The following is an 18,949-nucleotide window of genomic DNA, read 5'->3' on the forward strand; positions in this document are numbered from 1 at the left end:
AATCCGACAGCCCCCACGCAGGCCAAAAGGCTTCACAGAATGCTAATTTTCAATCTGGTGACAATCAGTTCCAGGTTCTCCGCTGAATGAGTTGCCACCTCCTTCACATAAACCACCTGTGACATCTGGGTACGTTTGGAGTTTAAGTGTGTGTCTCCAAATGGCCAGAGGAAATTTTCGAATGAACCTGCTTGACCTTGTTTAGTGTTCGGTGTTTGGCCACCTGCCCAGATAAAAGACTTCTTGTGATGAGATTCCATTGCTTTCAACTATTAAAATAATATTCTGGATTAACTACAACTCAGATTATTTAGATTTGTCTTGCAGGTCCTAAAAACAAAAGATATAGCGTAATGCACTTATAATGGGACAAATGATAACATTTATTATATCATCAGTGTTGAAAAGAGTTGTGCTGCTTTATTTTATTTATTTTTTAGTGTACATTTACTATTTATGGCACAGGTTTCCATTACAGTATACATGTGTTTTCTATAGTTTTTCTAAGCTGATGGTTGAATCTTTAATATATTTATTTAATACTTATAGCTTAGTGTTGCACATAACCAAAATATAATTTTATATTCGCCAAATATGGATGGAGAAATTGAAGACTTTTATATCTAGTTTAAAAAAGGTTAAATGAAAAGGTAAAACATGCCATCACATGCACCATGTTACAGCAATACTTAAATATCCTTGTATCTTCCGAGTCCTTTGTCAGTTTTTTTTCCCCCTAGGCCTTTCCTGACATCTCATTTTTACATCATTATAATGTGTTTGTGCAGTAGAGTTTGGAGGATGATGCCCTTGTGACAGACTTCTTCCTGTAGTGGGACAGCGAGTGTCTATCAGACCTTATCTTGAGTGTCCTGTCCGATTTGACGTGACTCCTTGTGGTTTGTGTGCCAACTGAAGTGATGATTCCTCGACATTTGTCTGTGAGGACTGTAAAACGTTTCTATTGTTTAACCCCTTTCACATACTTCCCCCTTTTCTTGATTGAATTAATCATTGCAAACATATTTTGCATTACATTTTGTGAAATGCTATGTTTAAATATGCAAATGTGGCAATTATCTAATTGAATATGTACCAGTCTGCATACATTTCCAGAAATCTGACCATTCTATAAAGCCACATTCAGAATTCTTGTTTCATTTTGTTGACTTATTAGAATTACAGGTTTTAATGAATGAGATTCCTTTTTCTCAGTCCATAAGTAAGAAAATACTCTCAACAACCAAAAAAAAAAAAAAAAAAAAAAAAAAAAAAATATATATATATATATATATAAATTTATGCATTTAGCAGACGCTTTTATCCAAAACGACTTACAGTGCATTCAGGCTATCAATTTTTACCTATCATGTGTTCCCGGGGAATCGAACCACCAACCTTGCGCTTGCTTGCTTGCTAACACAATGCTCTACCAGTTTTTATATATATATATATATATATATATATATATATATATATATATATATATATATATATATATATATATATATATATATATGTATGTATGTATATATAAAAGATATATAGATATATATGTTTTTATTAAATCAGGTAAATGCCATATAAACAAATCCCTATGTAAAAAAGAAAAAAAAAAAAAAGAAGAAAAAAAAGGAATAAACTATAAAGTATAAGTGCTACTGAAGTGGAGATTTTTTTGGCTCAGTGCAGGTAGAAGCACATTCTGAGAAAACATAATTTTATTGAAATCTATAGACCCAAGCAGATGCAATAAATTCACATTATATATTAATATTATTTGTGGATGTTTCCATTCCACTAGTCTAAAACAAATACATTATAAATAGCCCAAATCCCAAAATTGTGAAATGGATTTGGAAAGACATGAGGGTGACTAAACAATGACAGACTTTAGGTGAACTGTCCCTTTAAGATCATCTGATATTCAAAGTATTGCTATTGGCATGCAAATCACTAACAAATAAGCTTTAGTTTAGCCAAGGCACATCGTCAGTGCCTGTTGAGTTGTTTAGATCTGATTATAGTTGTAAAGGAGAGAACAATTTAAATAAACCAAATCTCCCCTGAAGGCAAACTTGCAGATATATTCAAATAACACGAATGTTAGTTTAGGCTTGAAGGGATGTGTAACTCAGAACCCTCTTAAACTAATAACCATCAAAATAAGCATACTCAGGAGATGAGTCTGAATCTCAAGTGTGTTTTTACGAGTCCAAACTGGGTGTCTCGCAGTGGATTCGTCAACCCTCTCGTCTCCACACCTGAGGGGGGATCGCTGCAGTGCTATAAAGGGAGCCAGAACTAGTGGAGGACTGAGGTTGGTCATTTAATTATTTAGCTTCCTCTTCTCTTTGTCAGGGGGATTAATATGCTAAACTTTTCTCCCCAGTCAGGTGCTTTCCCATTATATCTGGTTAGATTGAAATGGATGATCTGCAGTAATGCACTGCGGCCTATTCCCTCACCGTGTTAATATTCATGTTGTTATGATTAATATTACCCAGTGGTTGGGTGCCATGAGCTCACAGACTAGGGACGGAGAGCAGTGCTGCAGTGTGTACCACTAACATTGCATGGTTCTGCTTCAGTGCCTGTAGACAAACAGTTCATTGTTTTCAGCCAGAACGCTGACCTGTTGAAATGAATGTAATCCTTCTTTGTCTTATGTCCATATTATCCATATTTGATGTGCAGTAATGACTTTATTTAAAAGTACATGGAGATGGCTGAAAAATCTACCACTAAAAATTGAAATCAATCATTTATAATGTCAATGTCAAATCAGTGTTGTGATGCTTAAGTGAATTGATTTAGGCATTACAACATAATACTGTTCATTATGAAATAGGGATAAAATGAGAATTGTTGATGTAAAAGTGAATCTGTAAAAGTGATAAATATGTATTTTAGATAGATAAATGAAATAAATATAATTTTCAAAATAAATTATTACTCTTATTCTAAGATGTTACTATAAACATAATGTTTCTGTTTCAAATAAATTCAGTTCTTTTGAAAGTTTTATCCATCAAAATGATTTTTTTTTTTATTCAAACATTATTACTACACAATTATTAAACAGCACAACTGTTTTCAGCAGTGATAATAATATGAAATGTTTCTTGAGCTGCAAAATCAGCACATTAGAATGATTTTTAAAGGATCAAGTGACACTGAAGACTGGAGTATGCTGAAAATTCTGTTTTGCCATCACAGGAATAAATTGCATTTTAATATATATATATTTAAATAGAAATGAGTAATTTTAAACTTTAATAATATTGCAGAATATTGAAATTGTTATTGTTTTTTCGATCAAATAAATTGAGACTTTCAAAAAGTATTTATTTTTTTAAATTAAAAAAGTACCAATCCCAAACTTTTGATTGATAGTACGGTAGCAGTTTATTTTACAGTCCTGTTCCTCATGTACATACTATGTACTTATTATAGTAATAACAATAACTATGCAATAACTAGGTACTAACCCTGAACCTACCCCTAAACCTAACCCTACCCCTACCCCATGTAGTTACCTTGTATTTACAGAACTTTCTTATATAAATACACTGTAAGTACACTATAAGTACATGTTAGTACACGTACTGTAAAATAAAGTGCAACCGATAGTACTCTTCATCCAACAACCAAATAGATAAGTAGTTAGGTCTACAGATTTTTCTGTCAGACAGTTTGCATGGTGAAACCTTCTCAGAGAAGTTGCCTGTAGTTAGACAAAAGTAGTTACACATCAACATGAAATATGAAGTGTAATTCAAGATGAATGTTTCATGCAGCGTTTTTAAAACAATATAGTGTACCAAAGCAACCATATTCTCACCAGGAGCTGTAATTGCTGTCACTGAAAAGTTGACATTTCACTTTCACATTTACTGGCCCTCGTTTCCACAGCATGCTGTGTATCTAACTAGTATGCTCTCGGTACTTTAGTTCACTACAGGTGCCCAGAATTAACTAAAAATGCCCAATATGGTTTGTGAGGAGGGACAAATTGGATTTCTTTTCTTTTGTCTGCTTCTTCTGTTTTAATTAAAACTCTTTGGGATTATTGAGAGGAGCATAGTGTGTAAAAGAAACCTATTTACCGAAGTGTCTGCCATGGTCGTGATTGTCTGATTTATTTATTTTTTTCTTTTTTGGTTTCACGTTTTGAATCATGCTAATGAATCACGTTATCACCTAAAAAAAAACAATATCTATCTATGTAGCTATCTATCTATCTATCTGTCTGTCTGTCTGTCTACAGATCATAAAAAATGGGGAAACAGCACTTTTCAAATGCACTTTTCCAAGTTTCGCATGTCTATAATTCAAGAAGTATTAAAGATATATTAATGCCCTTTTAGATATTGGGTCTTATCAAACTTTCCCTTTGGCGTCTTCATTTTTAAGGCCCTATATGGTTCGGGTCCAGAGATATTGGGATCTAAATATGACTCCAGGAGTAAATTGTTAAAATGAACACATTTTCAGTGGTCAAAAACCAAATGCTGGGACCTCAACATTATTTGTTCTTCAGACCTACTTTAATAATATTTTTTACAAAGTAACCCACATTTGGTTTTTGACCACTAAAATGTGTACATTTTAACGATTTACTCCTGGAGCCATATTGAGCTCCCAATATATCTGGAACCGAACCATATAGGGCCTTAAAAATGAAGATGACAAAAGGAAAGTTTAAGACACAGTACTGTTTATGAACTATTTACCTACTAATCTCTGTCTAACAATAACATTATGATGCATTAAGATTTACACCCTGGTAATTTGGCTCTGAATCTCAGGTGAAAATTGCCATTTGACCCCCCCTCGACAAAATAGTGGATTACTCAGTAAATATTCATCCACAACATTTAATATTTTGGGTTTCATTACTATCTATATTTCTTCAGAAAAAAAAAAAAAATTAGCAAAATCAGAAATTTGAACTGGGGACCTCTGGTTGAGTTGACACGGAATGACCCTCTGTCAATCTATCGTTCTATCATTTTAACGTGTTATTGTTCTAGTGTTGATGGTTTATTGATTGTTCTGTTTTTCTATCTGACTATCTATCGTTCAATCTGTCATCTGTTTTTATTTTGTTTAATTTATCATTTTGTTGTTCCATGCATCTGTACACCCATATTGTAATGACTTATTATTACTAATATTAATAGTTTATTTATCTTTTAAGTTGTTTTTTTTTAGTTTGTCAAAAAATTAAAAAGTGGTGAAGAAGCAATATGTATAATTTATTTCTTTATTTATGCTTTTATGCATTTTCTTGCCATCCAAATAGCTGAAACCAATAACTGATTAAGTAGAAAACTATGAATACCAGTAAAAATATTGATCGTATTAATTTTCTCTAGTGGTGAAACACATTGGCAAGCCGCATGATTTGTGGTATCACTCGTGTCCATCACATAAACTGACTCAAAACCCAAGTATATGCTACAGAAACAGGGATGCTTGCCTTCGCAAACACCGTTAATTAGCCAAACAGACATTCCTGACAGATACAGTTTAAACTGTTATTGTATTTCTAATTGCAGCAAATTGATTCCGTGTGCCTTGGATTGGTCCAGAGTTTGAAGCATGGTCCAGAGTTTGGTTTGCCTTGAGAACACAAAACTGTGAGGGATTTTTCTGAGGAGACAGGATGGGTTGAAGCTCTTGAAAGCTTTATACAAATACTCGAAACCCTGAGGAATTCTTTAATCACGCAAAACTGCAGAAGTATAACAAAACCGAGAGACGGTAAATTGTAGCGAGAGTGTGTGAGAGCGCAGAGTTTATCTGTATGAGCAGCTTTGATCCACTGAACTCACGGATAAGAGCTATATGACCAAATCCCTCACAGTAATCTAGAAAAGTGCAGCAAATTATCATAAAATTAAGTTTTGAAAAGCACACGAACAGCTGGCAAAATCAGCCGCGGGGCTCATGAAGCGATAACAATAACGGTTTTCATCCCATTATGCTTTATTTTGAAATGTTGTTGCTGCTCTGTTTTCCTCCTTGCCTGCTGTTAAAAAACATTTGTGTTTTCCCCGACAGAAACGCACTCGGCTGTCCTCTTCACACATCCATCTTATAAAATCGCAGCATTTATCAAATGAACACACATGTACAGATTTGACTGATGTGTGCAGAGCATGTTTACATGTTCACGGAAATGAGCTTTTTGTCCTACTTGACCGCAGACAGAATGATGGATCATTTTTTTGCGCTCATGGAAGGTCATTGCAAGCCTTTCTAGTGTGTTGCCAGTATTAGATGCAGTCTATATGATTACAGACCTGTTTTTTCTATTTGGAGAAAGATGTTCGCAGAGTTGTGTGATATGGTGTATTTCAGACTTTTTTTCTCATGCATCCAGCTGCAGTTTCTTAATCCATTCCTTCATGTATACAAACATTTCTACAGGGTTTTAAGATGACACATTTTGTGAACCAAAGAAAGGATGTATTATTCATATCGCCTCTATCAACTGGGTAACCTACATGAGAAGTGAAGATGATAATTTACAGGGTCACAAAATCTGTGTGTGTGAGATCCGCTTCAGGACTGAAATAGGCCAAGCTGACGATTTTAATTCATTGTATGACAGGGAAAGAGAGGAATCAACAAAATCACTTTCTCTGCCTGTCACAGTCTGTTATGTAAACTCTTGTAATATCAGTGATCTTTGCTCCTTTAACTTGATTATTTCTGCTCGTCTGTGCTTTGGGGTTTAGGACTCATCATGTGGGAGTTTTACTGGTTTCTAGGAATCTTTACATGTAAAGACATTGATTTTTACTCTGGATTTGTGTTCGTACCCTTTATTCCGTTTATCTTTCACTATATAGACATGTCATACTTTTAACAATGTGTACTATACAAACATTAGTTTTTGATCATTTATGAAGCCCATTAAAAGAATCGCTGTGTATAATCCAACTAATATTTGATTGAATTTATGATGGCTATATATGTGCTTCTGTTTGGTTGCTTTGACATGCTCATTGGAAAATTAGAAATCTGATCTTTACTGTTATCTTATCTAAATCATGTTGGTTTCAACAGAGATTAAGATTTAACAAATGTCTGTAAGCAGAGAGTAATCATCAATGCATTTTTTTTTTTTCGAAATTATAATTTTTATTTATATTAGTGTGTTTTTGTATGTATGTATTCATGTATGTGTGTGCGATGTGTATATAATATATTTTAATATATACTTTTTTATATAGGAAATATCAGTATTTTCCAAACTGCTTTCTGCTTTTCATTCCATTTATAAATTATAATAATACAATATTTTTTAAAATCTATAAATGGATTTTTTTAATTTTTCAATGTATTTATTTTTTATACAACAATCTCATGCAACCTTCACCTTTTTAAACCTTTTGACACACCAAATTTATTCAAAAAAAAAAATAAATCATAATGGGGAGACATAGGTCATGATGTGTACAAATTATAAATACAAGTAATAAATCTGGACCCAGAATGAGTGCCATGTCATTGCATCTAAATACATCATGCGTAATGTGCTGTATTTAATGGGGATCCTGGTTGGTGAGAGTGCTCCAGGTGTGTAACTGTCCATCTTTTCTCTTTCACAGCTCTGTATTCAATCATTCTGTTCTGCGTCTTCCTCTGGATCCCCTTTGTGTATTTCTACTACGAGGAGAAAGATGAAGACAACAGCAACAAGTGCTTGGTAAATCTCACACTCCTTCCTGTTTTTCCAGTACACCCATGCGTTCTGAAACAGATTGCCTTCTCAGCCTTACAGGGATCATTTACACACACAGTGAAAAACTAGGTGGGAAAAGAGCTATGTTAACCTATTTGTAGTCAATAAATAGTGTGTACTGTAGTAGAATGTAAAGCAAGGCTTTCTGTTTGCGGTTAGAAAAGTTTGCATTAATCATATCAACAGAAATGCCCTTGAGGTATCGCTAAGTGATATTTGCCTGATTACAGTTATGGCAGTTCATTTATAATAAGCCAGTGAGTTCACCTAGACTCCATCTGCAAGAGATTTGACTGCATTGAGGTAATAAAGTGACGAAAACACATCCTACTCACTATATTACTGCTCACTTCAAATGTCAGAGATTTTTCTCAAAGGACGCCACAGTGATGTGCAGAATTGCATGCTGAGGAGCTTCCTCCATCTTGTAGAAGTTATTTAGATCTCTTTCCAAACTTTCCACTCCTTCTTCTCCTTTCAAACACTTAGAAGTGGCTTCGTTCCAGAACTATTCTGCCTCCAATGAAGGCAACATTTTCAAAGCATCATAGGTATTGTCCTGAAAGGGAGGCAGGATGATTTTTCTGCCTTCTTTTTTGGCTTACACCATGTACTAACTAGATGCACCCCGATTAATATTCCATTTATTTATTTATACTATTTTTACACTTTTTCTGCATTTTTGCTTATTTTACTTTGCTAATTACATTTATTTGAGTATCACAGTTTTAGTTTTGCAACAAGCTAATGCCAAACTAACTCATTTACTAGTTGAATCCCTCATGCACTTCATGTTAACACAGAGTTGCTCATCTAATGTAGAATGTTCCAAATCGGTCACTTGTAAAGTTCCGTTTCAGTTAGGACATTAGCTCAGGTTTTGGAACAAAGCCACAATGTCTGCATCAGAGAATTAACTAGGGACACTGTGTTCCTGACTGTTAAGTGCTGCAAATATGTAATTATACTCCAGCCCAAAGCCCCTCTCTACATGAAGCATAATTTATCACGGGTTGATGACTTGATGAATACAGTTTGATAAACCTGTATTTTTATTCTTTCATTACAGCAAGTGAAAAATGCACTGAAGTATACAATAGGATTTGTGATTGTGTGTTCAGCGCTGCTTTTGATTGGGTAAGTGCATTTGTGGGATTATAGTATTCTCTGTGTGTGTGTGTGTCCATGTGTGTGGAGTGGTCGATGTGAGCATTATTATATCATTCACTCATCCTCTTTATCCTCCATTGGGGGTACAGCAGGTGTTAGAATACTGGGAAATTGTTGGACAGAATGCTGATAATAACTGCTATTTGATGATTTTGTACTAAGATTACCTTTGTGGAATTGAAGAACAAACTGTAGATACAATTTGAGTAGCCATTATTAGTTTAGTAGAGCGATATCTCTACTGGGGGCACATCAAATGCTGATAATATGACATTTCTGGGGGATTTCTGCAAGATTTGGAATACAAAGGGCTCTAGCCCAATTATGAATGATTGTCAATAAACTTAGTTTGGTATCAGTAATTCAAACAATTTTGAATCAGTAAGTTCTGCTAACAGATTAAAATCAATATATTCCAAAGGAAATAAGATACACAGTTTATTTCTGTAGAGCCAGAGACCTCAAAATCGACTGCAGGATTTCCAATTAATGCTAACATAAACTCAAAATTGAGCCTATTTATACTTGTTCCTGATCTTATTGTGCATGATTCCCAAGTGTAGGTCATTCCAAATATAAATATTAGTCTTTGTGATCTTTTCTTAATCCACTTCTCAACTATCTCCATTCTGGTACACTACTGTTCAAGTTCCATCCATCCATAAGAAATGTGACACCAAAGACTGGAATGATTGCTGCTGAAATCTCTGCTTTGCCATCACAGGAAACAGTTGTTTTGTCATGGTATTGTTGATCAGATAAATGCAGTTTAAGTTTTTATTGCTGAAACACTGGAATAAAAACTATAGCTGAAATACCAAGTCTTTGGTACCGTTTTTGCACATCATATGAACCAAAGGTGGTGCTGTAAATAACAAGCAAATTATCTGGCATCTCTAAACCTGGCAATTTTCAAGACCTTGAAAGTTTTTATTTTTTTATTTATTTATTAGTTTTTTTTATCAAGCCGTTTTACAATTGTTAACCGAACTGAAAACCAACATGCAGTCTAAATGTGTACAGATACATGGCATGGCTTTGTCGCGTTTAACCTCGAGTTTATACTTTTTGTTCTCAGCAGTGCTCGTGCAGCATAAACATAATGGATTTTCTTTGCCGCTGCAAGAATAACACGTCTGCTCACCAGGTCATATAATTTAATGTGCTCTCAACCATTAAATAGTGTTCCTGTGGGGCAGGATACCTTCATCACACCTTCATGTCGTATAGACCCAGTGGGATGGGTTACTTTGATCGCAGAATGGGAAGAGGGACATGCCATGGACCAGATTTAAAAGTGGGGATGGCACTTCGGACAGAAGCAATTTGGTGTTCATTTTACCTTTTGAACCAGTGCAGTGTTTCACCAAGAGTATTGTGTCTCATGGCTCCTGATGTGGTAGGAAATAATAGCTTTTTTTTCTCAGGGTGAGACGCAGAGTCCCTGTGTTTGTGATTGTTCATTTGGAGAGTGACTTCTTTTTGTTTGCCTGTTTTGATTGGTCTGTGCTAAGGATGGGTCTTATAAATGGAGAGCTGACCCTTCCCAGCCTCTGTAGTCCCATTCAATCTCTCTTACCCGTCAAAATGTCTGGAGAGCTCTAAGTGCACTCTATCAATGCCGTACTTGGACCTGCATTTACGCGGCCTTTCTCTACTGCTTGTCTGTGATGTCCACGAGTCCGCATAGTGTCCGATTTGTCATTTTAGGGTGCTCATGAGGACATCCGACACAGATCCTTAGTCAACGGATCGTATTTGGGTTATTAGCCTGCAATTAGCCACCAATCGTTGCTTACAAATTTAGCTGTGTGCTTTTAATTTAGTGTCTAATGTGATATCATTTAAAAGCAGGGTGAAAGTTAACTATATAGAGTAAGTTTGGCTGACTTAGGATTTTGGACCTTAGTTGATGATGGGAAATGACAGGGAAAGTGGATACAAAGGTCATATGCATGTGGAGTTTTTGAGCTTGTGTACCTTTGCATAAACCCTCACGGAGTCCTTGGTGGATTTATTAAACCGCGTCCTGCTGTGTGTATGGTTTACAACGTAATTTACTGACACCCCTAAAAGATGACATTTTCATGCGCGACGCAGCTTTTCTGAAGTGACACGTCCATTGAACTCGCTCTGATTATGCCAGTGATGCTGAATGATGTGGCTGCATTTAAATTCAATGTGACCCTGTTTTGTGGCCATTTGCATCTGTTGTGATTTGAATGTGGCCCTTTTGGCTTCTGAAGTTGCTCATTGGATGTCAACAGTAGGTATAGTGTGTGTCCTTTAGGGCTGCATGATTATTTTGTCATATATTGTGACATTTAACATCCAATATTTTTGCTTAGATGGTCAGACAAACACACGTGAGGAATGAAATGGGATTAATAGACCCAGTCAATGGTATTTATTTTATAATATGAATATGAGGATGACGCACTTTTTTCATAGTTTGGCTGGTCCAGCGACTTATAGTCAGCTGCAATTTATTTATCAAAATTAATTTGACGTGAACCAAGAGAACTTAACCAAGAGAACACATGACCATCTACAGCTGTGAGAGGGCGCTCAATGCTGCTCACTGCTACTGTAGTCTACACTAAGCAGCATATAGCGCCCTCTCGCTGCTGTAGACGGTAATTTTTTCTCTTGGTTCTTGGTTCTAAATAAATGCGATTTATAGTCCACTGCGACTTATATATGTTTTTTTCCTCATCATGATGTATTTTTGGACTGATGCGACTTATACTCAGGTGCGACTTATAGTCAGAAAAAAAAAAACCGGTAAGTACCTAAATAATAATAATAAACAGCATGTGGCTAATGATTTTCTTTTTTTTGTTCAGTAGTGTCATAAATTTATTGGTAATCCTAATTTATATGTTCCTATTAATTTTTGCCTTTTTGAATTGCATATTTGTGCCATTAACCTTGTTTGTTATTGGCAACATTGTTTTTAATTACATTACAATGTTGCATCACTACATAAAAAAGAAAAAAGTTAGTTACTACATTATTTTTGCATTACTTTTTGTCATCTGAGTTAGGCTTGCTTATTAATTTTTTGGCAACTATAAAGGCCCTTTCATACTAAAAGTGAAATTAATAAGCCTCAGGCTGAATGAAGTGCCTCTGCCTTTGCTTCTCACTCTCAATTTCTCTTAAAACAGGGACAGGAGCGGTAACTTTCATTACTTATTTGAAAAAAGTAACTTGGATATTTTCTTGTAAATTAAAAAGTTATGCGTTGCTTTACTAGTTACTAAAAATTAATCAGTTTACATAATTCTCATTACTTGTAATGTGTTACCCCCAATACTGTATATCAGTTATAGTTGCTGGACATACAAATTAGAGTTGATACAGACTAAAACTGAAACTTATGGTTAAAACAAGGGATTTTTTTTTCCCCAGACCAGCTGTAGCCTGAGGTATTTGCTTATGCAACCTCACCTTGTGAATGATGTTCTCCTCATTGGAGATGACTGGCTTTCTTCATGTTACAGAAATTTACTCAGAATGTGAGCATACTGTATCCTCAGTTGCTTTTAAAGCTTGCGGCGATACATCACATGAGCTGTATACAAGGATCTCTACATGATAGTTCACAGTAAACACACTTGTGCCGTCAGCCACAGACATACATGTATATATCCAAGAGAACAATTTTCCTTTTGGGTAAAGGTGCTCTACTTAAAGTTGTACAATACATTTGAAAGAAATGTTTTTAAATGACGAATTCTTACATGATTAAAAAATTCCTACTTTTTCAGTGCCCTAGAAAAAGACACTCCCCCCATGTTAATCTGAATGTTACTCCAGATACATTAATACAATTAATACAATTATATCCCTTTAAATTTCATAAAACAAATAAATATTCTTTTTATATCTAGACATTACATATATTTCTGTTTAATGTATATAATACATTGCATAGCAGAACTTTGAAATGAGTTTTCTTGATGCTTTGCTTTGATAATAAATTATTTATTTTATTGATATTTTTCAAATATATTTGAATTCGTCTATTCATGTGCTCATATATTTGCTATATAAAATTGCTATAATGCCATTGTAATTTGTTTTTATACTTGTTTTTATATTTGATTGAAGAGATTGTTTGCTGTGTGACTAAATTTTCTCTTAAACACTAACAGTCATATTATGTTGCAGTGTGCATGTAGCCACTGAGTGTCAGAGATTTATTAAAAATATATGATTTCTGAAAGATCATGTGATGCTGAAGACTAGACTAGAAATTCAGTTTGGCCTTCAAAGGAAAAAAAATCACATGTTAAAATAGAATAAATAAATTGTAATGCTATTTTACAGTAAAACTGTGTTACTGTTATTTTGATCAAATGAATGCAGCCTAAGTAAGCATATATATGTGTGTGTGTGTGTGTGTGTGTGTTTATATATATAAAATCCCCCCCACAATTTGACGTCGTACAAATCCCAAACTTTTAAACAGTAGTATATAAATCATGACATTATGATTGAGAAATGTTAAACTTCTGTTGTAGGACATTTGTTCCGTTGGAATCTCCGCCGAACCGGAACTCCACTCAGTGGGAGAAGGTGCAGTATCTGTTTGAGGAGCTGGGCAGCAGCCGTAAGTACCATAAAGACCTCTTTAAGTGGAATTGCAGCTCATTTTTACTGACACTTGCAAAGAAAACGGCAAAAAGAGTTTTGACTTTCAGGGCCACAACAACAAAACGACAGGTGTTTTTTTAGAAAGCGACGGATGCTGCCAAGCCACGAGCAGAGGTGATGTGTGGGTTTGGCAGCCCTGACATTTAGCCTCGTCAATGTCAACAGACCTCATTGTGCTACCTAAATTTGCTGTCTTGAAAAAAAAAAAAAAAAGACCTGGCTGCTTTTGACATGTCAATCAGATCTTCAAGTATTTAGAATATGGTCATGCAGAATATGTGCTTTATTACACTAATAAACAGCTAATATGTTAATAATAGATATGATAATAAGCAACTAGTTAGTAGTGAGAATTGGTCCATATACTTAAGCGTATTTTTAAATAAATCTTAAAGCTACAGTCCGTAACTTTTGTCGCTCTAACAGTAACTAAACAAGTCTTGTGGAAGAATGTTGTAGCCGGTGCTACTTCTCTCTATGTTTATGACAAATCACACAAGTACAGGGCTACTAAGCTCAGCGGTACCTACCTGACCCAGTCTGAAGTAGTCTGAATAAAAACACTTATTATAGGTGTAGAGTAATGATTCAGGACAAGTTAAAAACACAGTTTGGAAAATGGATTTGTGGTGAACTTGCTTATTATATAAATTTTGTTAATTTTGAATACCAAAAATGTACGGACTGCAACTTTGATGTGTTTTTTCAGTTAATTGCCAATAAAACATTTCTTATTTTCATTAACTTAAAATATTAAAATAACTAAAACTGAATTAAAACTAAAAATTAAGAAAAAACAATATATGTACAAATTACAAGAATGACAAAAACTTTAACTGAAATAAAAAATAAAACTGAATATATATATATATATATATATATATATATATATATATATATATATATATATATATATATATATATATATATATATATATATATAATAAACCAAAGTCCACTAAAATATAAAAAAACCTTAGATGTTAACACGGCTGAGGACAAAGGATCATCCCTTTTCTATTTTTTCCCCTCTCTAGCTCTCTATATTTAAGGGAGTCTGTGTAAAGGAAGCTGTCTGAGTATTTTTGTGTCAGTGTTCTCCAGAGCCTTTCTTATCACATTCTGAAGGCTTATTTGAAGGTCACAGACAAGTCACATGCCTTTTTTACTTCCAGTACAAGTAATTTTTTGTCCCATGGTTTGTTATGCTCTGAGAAAGCAAGTGTGATTTGCCAATACCACGGTGTTCCTTCAGAGAACTTCCCTTGTTAGGTTGGGTCATGACACTTGCGTCACTCTCCCTTGAAGACCATCAAGTTGGCAGGAATGGAGCCACTAAAGAATCCAACCTAATCCAATAATAGCCTGGAGTAGGTCTGTGGTATTTGAGACAGTGCCTGATTCCTGTGAGGGGGTCTTAGAGCTGTCATTGCCCCTTCCCAGCAGCCCTGGCCTAATGAATGGAAATCGAGCAAAAAGTCTAGGCGGAAAGAACATCAGAAAAAGGGCTCTTTTGAAACTGGCTTGTTTGTCAAAATCTGCAGCAGACCTTGAGGTTGACGGTCGTGGTACCCTGCTCCTCATCTCCACTCCACGTGTTAAATTAGTAACCAGACCCGTGTGCCATGTGAGCAGGGTTATCATGTCTCTGAGAAGCCTCGGCTGCTGAAGGAGCACCTTGATCCATGCGGCAAGGCAGGCTGATGATTTCCACCCGGTGTCATCCCGAAGCCATGGTTGTCCATTACCAATTCCACAGATATGCATCGGTTCAGTTGCCGATTCCCCCATGTGAAACAGACATCAAATGTAAACTGAATGCAATACCCCATTCCCCATTAGCGGGTAAGACTGAGGCGAGAGGGCGAGGGAGCGTGCAGAAGGGTAGACAGCTGGAGATCTGATCTTATCACAGACATAGGCTCCAAAAAAATCTCTACCTGATTATGCAGCGGAGGCCTGGACACAGAATCCCCTCAGACAGCTCTTGTTCTCTGATTTACTTTCCCGCTGAGCTGAATGTGTTTCAGTAAGTGTCACATTTCAAATTGGAGTTAGAGTGACGTAGTGTGACGAGAAGGCATCAGGCATCAGCTACGCTGAATCTAATTTAGATTTGATGACATCATTTTGCATTCATAGCTCTAGTCTGTAATGAGCCAGAATAGTGAAGAAAAAATGTTTGTATCATAAGGTGGTTGCAAGGGGTTAGATCTGTTTTAGGTGTGTGGAAAATGACAGCTTTTTAGTAGATCTAAAAATTTATATCCATTTTTAATACTGTAAATTTAGCATTGTGATTCCTGAATTCACTTGTAGCATTTAAATGATTTATTTTTAGTTTTTAAATGTTTCTTTTTCCAACACTAAAATGTAGAGAATTTAAATATTGACTGTTTATTCGTTATTGGATATAACATGAATATAAAAATTATTTTGCAGTCATATTTACTTATTTGACCATAAAGTAATCTTTAAAAACATGTTTATATAATTGTTACATATAATCTTTAGCAAATCTCAAAATGAATATCCATTTTTCATATTGTACATGAACATCATTACGTTGTGATGCCTGAATTCACTTGTAGCATTTATATTAATTAGTTTAATTTATAGTGTTTTTTATAGTGTCCAGAAGGAAACAAGATGCATCAAGAGCTGGGGGGTGAAAACTTTTGAACACGATGAAGATGGCCAAATTTGTCTTATTTTGTTGAAATATAATTTTGTAAAATTTAGTTCTGCCCTTCGTAAGCAACAGAAGATACTTGTATGTTTCCCGGTACACAAATTAAGTACAATTTACCTTGATCTTCAAATTCCAAAAGTTTTCACCCCCCCCAGCTCTTAATGCATCTTGTTTCCTTCTGGAGCATCAGTGAATATTTGAATCTTTTTAAATAGTTGTGTTTGAGTCCCTCAAATGTCCTCAGTGTGAAAGGATGTATCTGAAAATCATAAAGTCACTGCTGGAAAGGGTTAAAATATGCAAAGATGCTGGAAAACTGATGAATCTGTGGGACCTTAAAGATTTTTCTGAAGAACGCTGCTCAGTTTAACTGTTCAGAACAAACAAGGGACTCATGCACAACCATCACAAAACAGAAAGACAGTCGAGGATCATCAGGTAACGGAACACAGTATTAAGAACCAAGGGTTCCCAAACTTTTGAGGGGGTTATTTAAATAATTTCAGCAATTTTTTTGTCTTGTGGACTAAATGTTAATATCTTTTATGTACAATATCTTACTCAGGACAGTACTAAATAAAAATAACATGCATTTAGTATGATCTCTCTTATTTTTTGAAAATTACTCATATTTTCACAGATTCTGCAAGGGGTGCCCAAACTTTCGATCCCCACTGTGTATATATATATATATATATATATATATATATATATATATATATATATATATATATATATATACATATATATATATATATATATACAGTGTATATATATTGTATATTATAATTTGATACCTTGTAGTATTTCAAATATAATTGTTTTATTTCTTGTTTATTTCGATTTTTAATGTTGTCTGTTTATTTTTTAATGGCTAATAAAACATGAATATAAATAATTTCAATATTAGTTAGAATTGTAATATTAGTGCCTTGCTTTTTTACTGTCTGTGCATTAAATAAGGCATATGTCTATTTTTTTTTTTTGAACACCATAAATAAGATTAAGATAAATCGAAATAGTTGAGAACCTCTCCTGCACCACTTTTGTTTGATAATATTTCTGTCTGTAATTGTTGGGGGGCAGTGCGTTTTCTCTTTTCCTGTAATCCAGAATCCAGTGAGTGAGTTGGCTTAAGCAAGCTGCTTTCCATCTCCATGAGGTTATCATAGCAAGCTCATGTTGTGAATACCACAGCTAAGAGCTCTTTAATAAACACTTCTCAGTGGCAGCGGTCCCCTCGGCGTACATAAGCCCGGGGTGCTCCGTGCATGTCGAGATAAGGGCCTCCACTCTCTCCGAGTGCCGAGGAATCAGCCGCTAGAGCAGCTGTGGAGCCGCCTCAGATAATCAACAATATATTCTCTGTCCAATCCCTCAGTTAGTCTTCCGGGGAAGCAACGGAAAACGCAGGTCCCCCTGCATTGTGAGGAGTTCATAAACAGAGCGGCTTTCCGTAGCAAACACGAACGCTATTGTCTCCGGCATAGCTCCTTCACCACTTAACAAAAGCTGGGACATCACAAAGGGAAACACCTATTCAGATGCAAATGCTCATTTCAGCCATCAGACATCAAAGCTCCTCTTCTTTTATATTCTTCCGTTTGCTACATTAGGAAGCAGGAGTGTAATCATCTTCATTTCTTCTCGTCGGCTTTTGTGTCTCGGGGCTTTTTGTGTATGGAACGTGGTGGGTGGCGCAGCAAACACTTCTCAGAATTCATGTGGTTCGACTGAATGGAAAGAAGTCATTTTGTGAGTGATGTAAAGCAGTTCCTGAGGAAAATAAACAGAGAACAGTAGGTTGCATTTCATTGAGGTGGGCTGCAGGCAGAAGGGGGCTTTCTGGGCTCAGGGCTGCCAGGATGCTGTGTTTTGCTCCGCTGGGCCATAACTCAGAACCAGAGGAAAGGGGAATCGTGGCGAGTTTGTGTGTGTTCAACTCTCTCGCTCCCTATGACAGGTGGGATCCTAACAGGGAGTGCGGTGGCGGTCACTTCCCATAAATCTGCCTCAGCTGGCCTCAGATCTGACAGCTGGCATCATGCCCTTTACTCTTTTCACTCATTTTCCCCCTTTTCCCCTCTCTCTCAGTTCCATGTGCCATCTTGTATCGTGAAGACTAGGGATTCACAAAATGTCAGATGTACTTCACCAAGTCTGTACTAAAAAACAAACCAACAGCAATTTCTTTTGAATGTGAGCAGTCAAGCTATTCACAGCAAAAATGCAGGGTTTGTGCCTGTTAAATTATGGAAGAGCAGAAAGATGGTACTGTCTGTTTTTTTTTTTCTTCATAGATTTTACAGTTAGACTTGTAGGCTAGTTTTTGCGCAGTAAACAACAGTCAGCATTTTTATTTTACTGCAAACATTATATATATTCAGTATATATTCATGAAACAAAAAGAGTTTGAGTAACAACAGTTATTCATAATACATTATTTTGTATTAATATATATATATATATATATATATATATATATATATATATATAGTAATGAAACAAACTTTTTTACTTTGAAATTATATATATATATTTAAATGTAATTATTTGTATTTTTTATGTGTTTATTTATTATTTTTTATTACTGATTATTTGATAAATGTGAAAATTAAAGCTTTATTAAAATTTGCTTAATCTATTAAAAATATAAAAGTACTTTT

At 35.1% G+C, this 18,949-nt stretch overlaps 1 protein-coding gene across 1 annotated transcript in view; it reads left to right on the top strand.

The window, feature by feature from the left end:
* The window catches only part of LOC113092362 (probable lysosomal cobalamin transporter), an 84,454-nt gene that overhangs the window by 20,607 nt on the left and 44,898 nt on the right, over positions 1-18,949 (top strand). The window contains exons 4-6 of the mRNA XM_026257944.1: positions 7,626-7,723; positions 8,829-8,896; positions 13,459-13,547. Coding sequence (XP_026113729.1) covers positions 7,626-7,723; positions 8,829-8,896; positions 13,459-13,547 — 255 coding nt within the window. The remainder of the gene's footprint in view (positions 1-7,625; positions 7,724-8,828; positions 8,897-13,458; positions 13,548-18,949) is intronic.

The sequence above is a fragment of the Carassius auratus genome, unplaced genomic scaffold (genome assembly GCF_003368295.1).
Source record: "Carassius auratus strain Wakin unplaced genomic scaffold, ASM336829v1 scaf_tig00214575, whole genome shotgun sequence".
Classification (NCBI taxonomy): domain Eukaryota; kingdom Metazoa; phylum Chordata; class Actinopteri; order Cypriniformes; family Cyprinidae; genus Carassius; species Carassius auratus.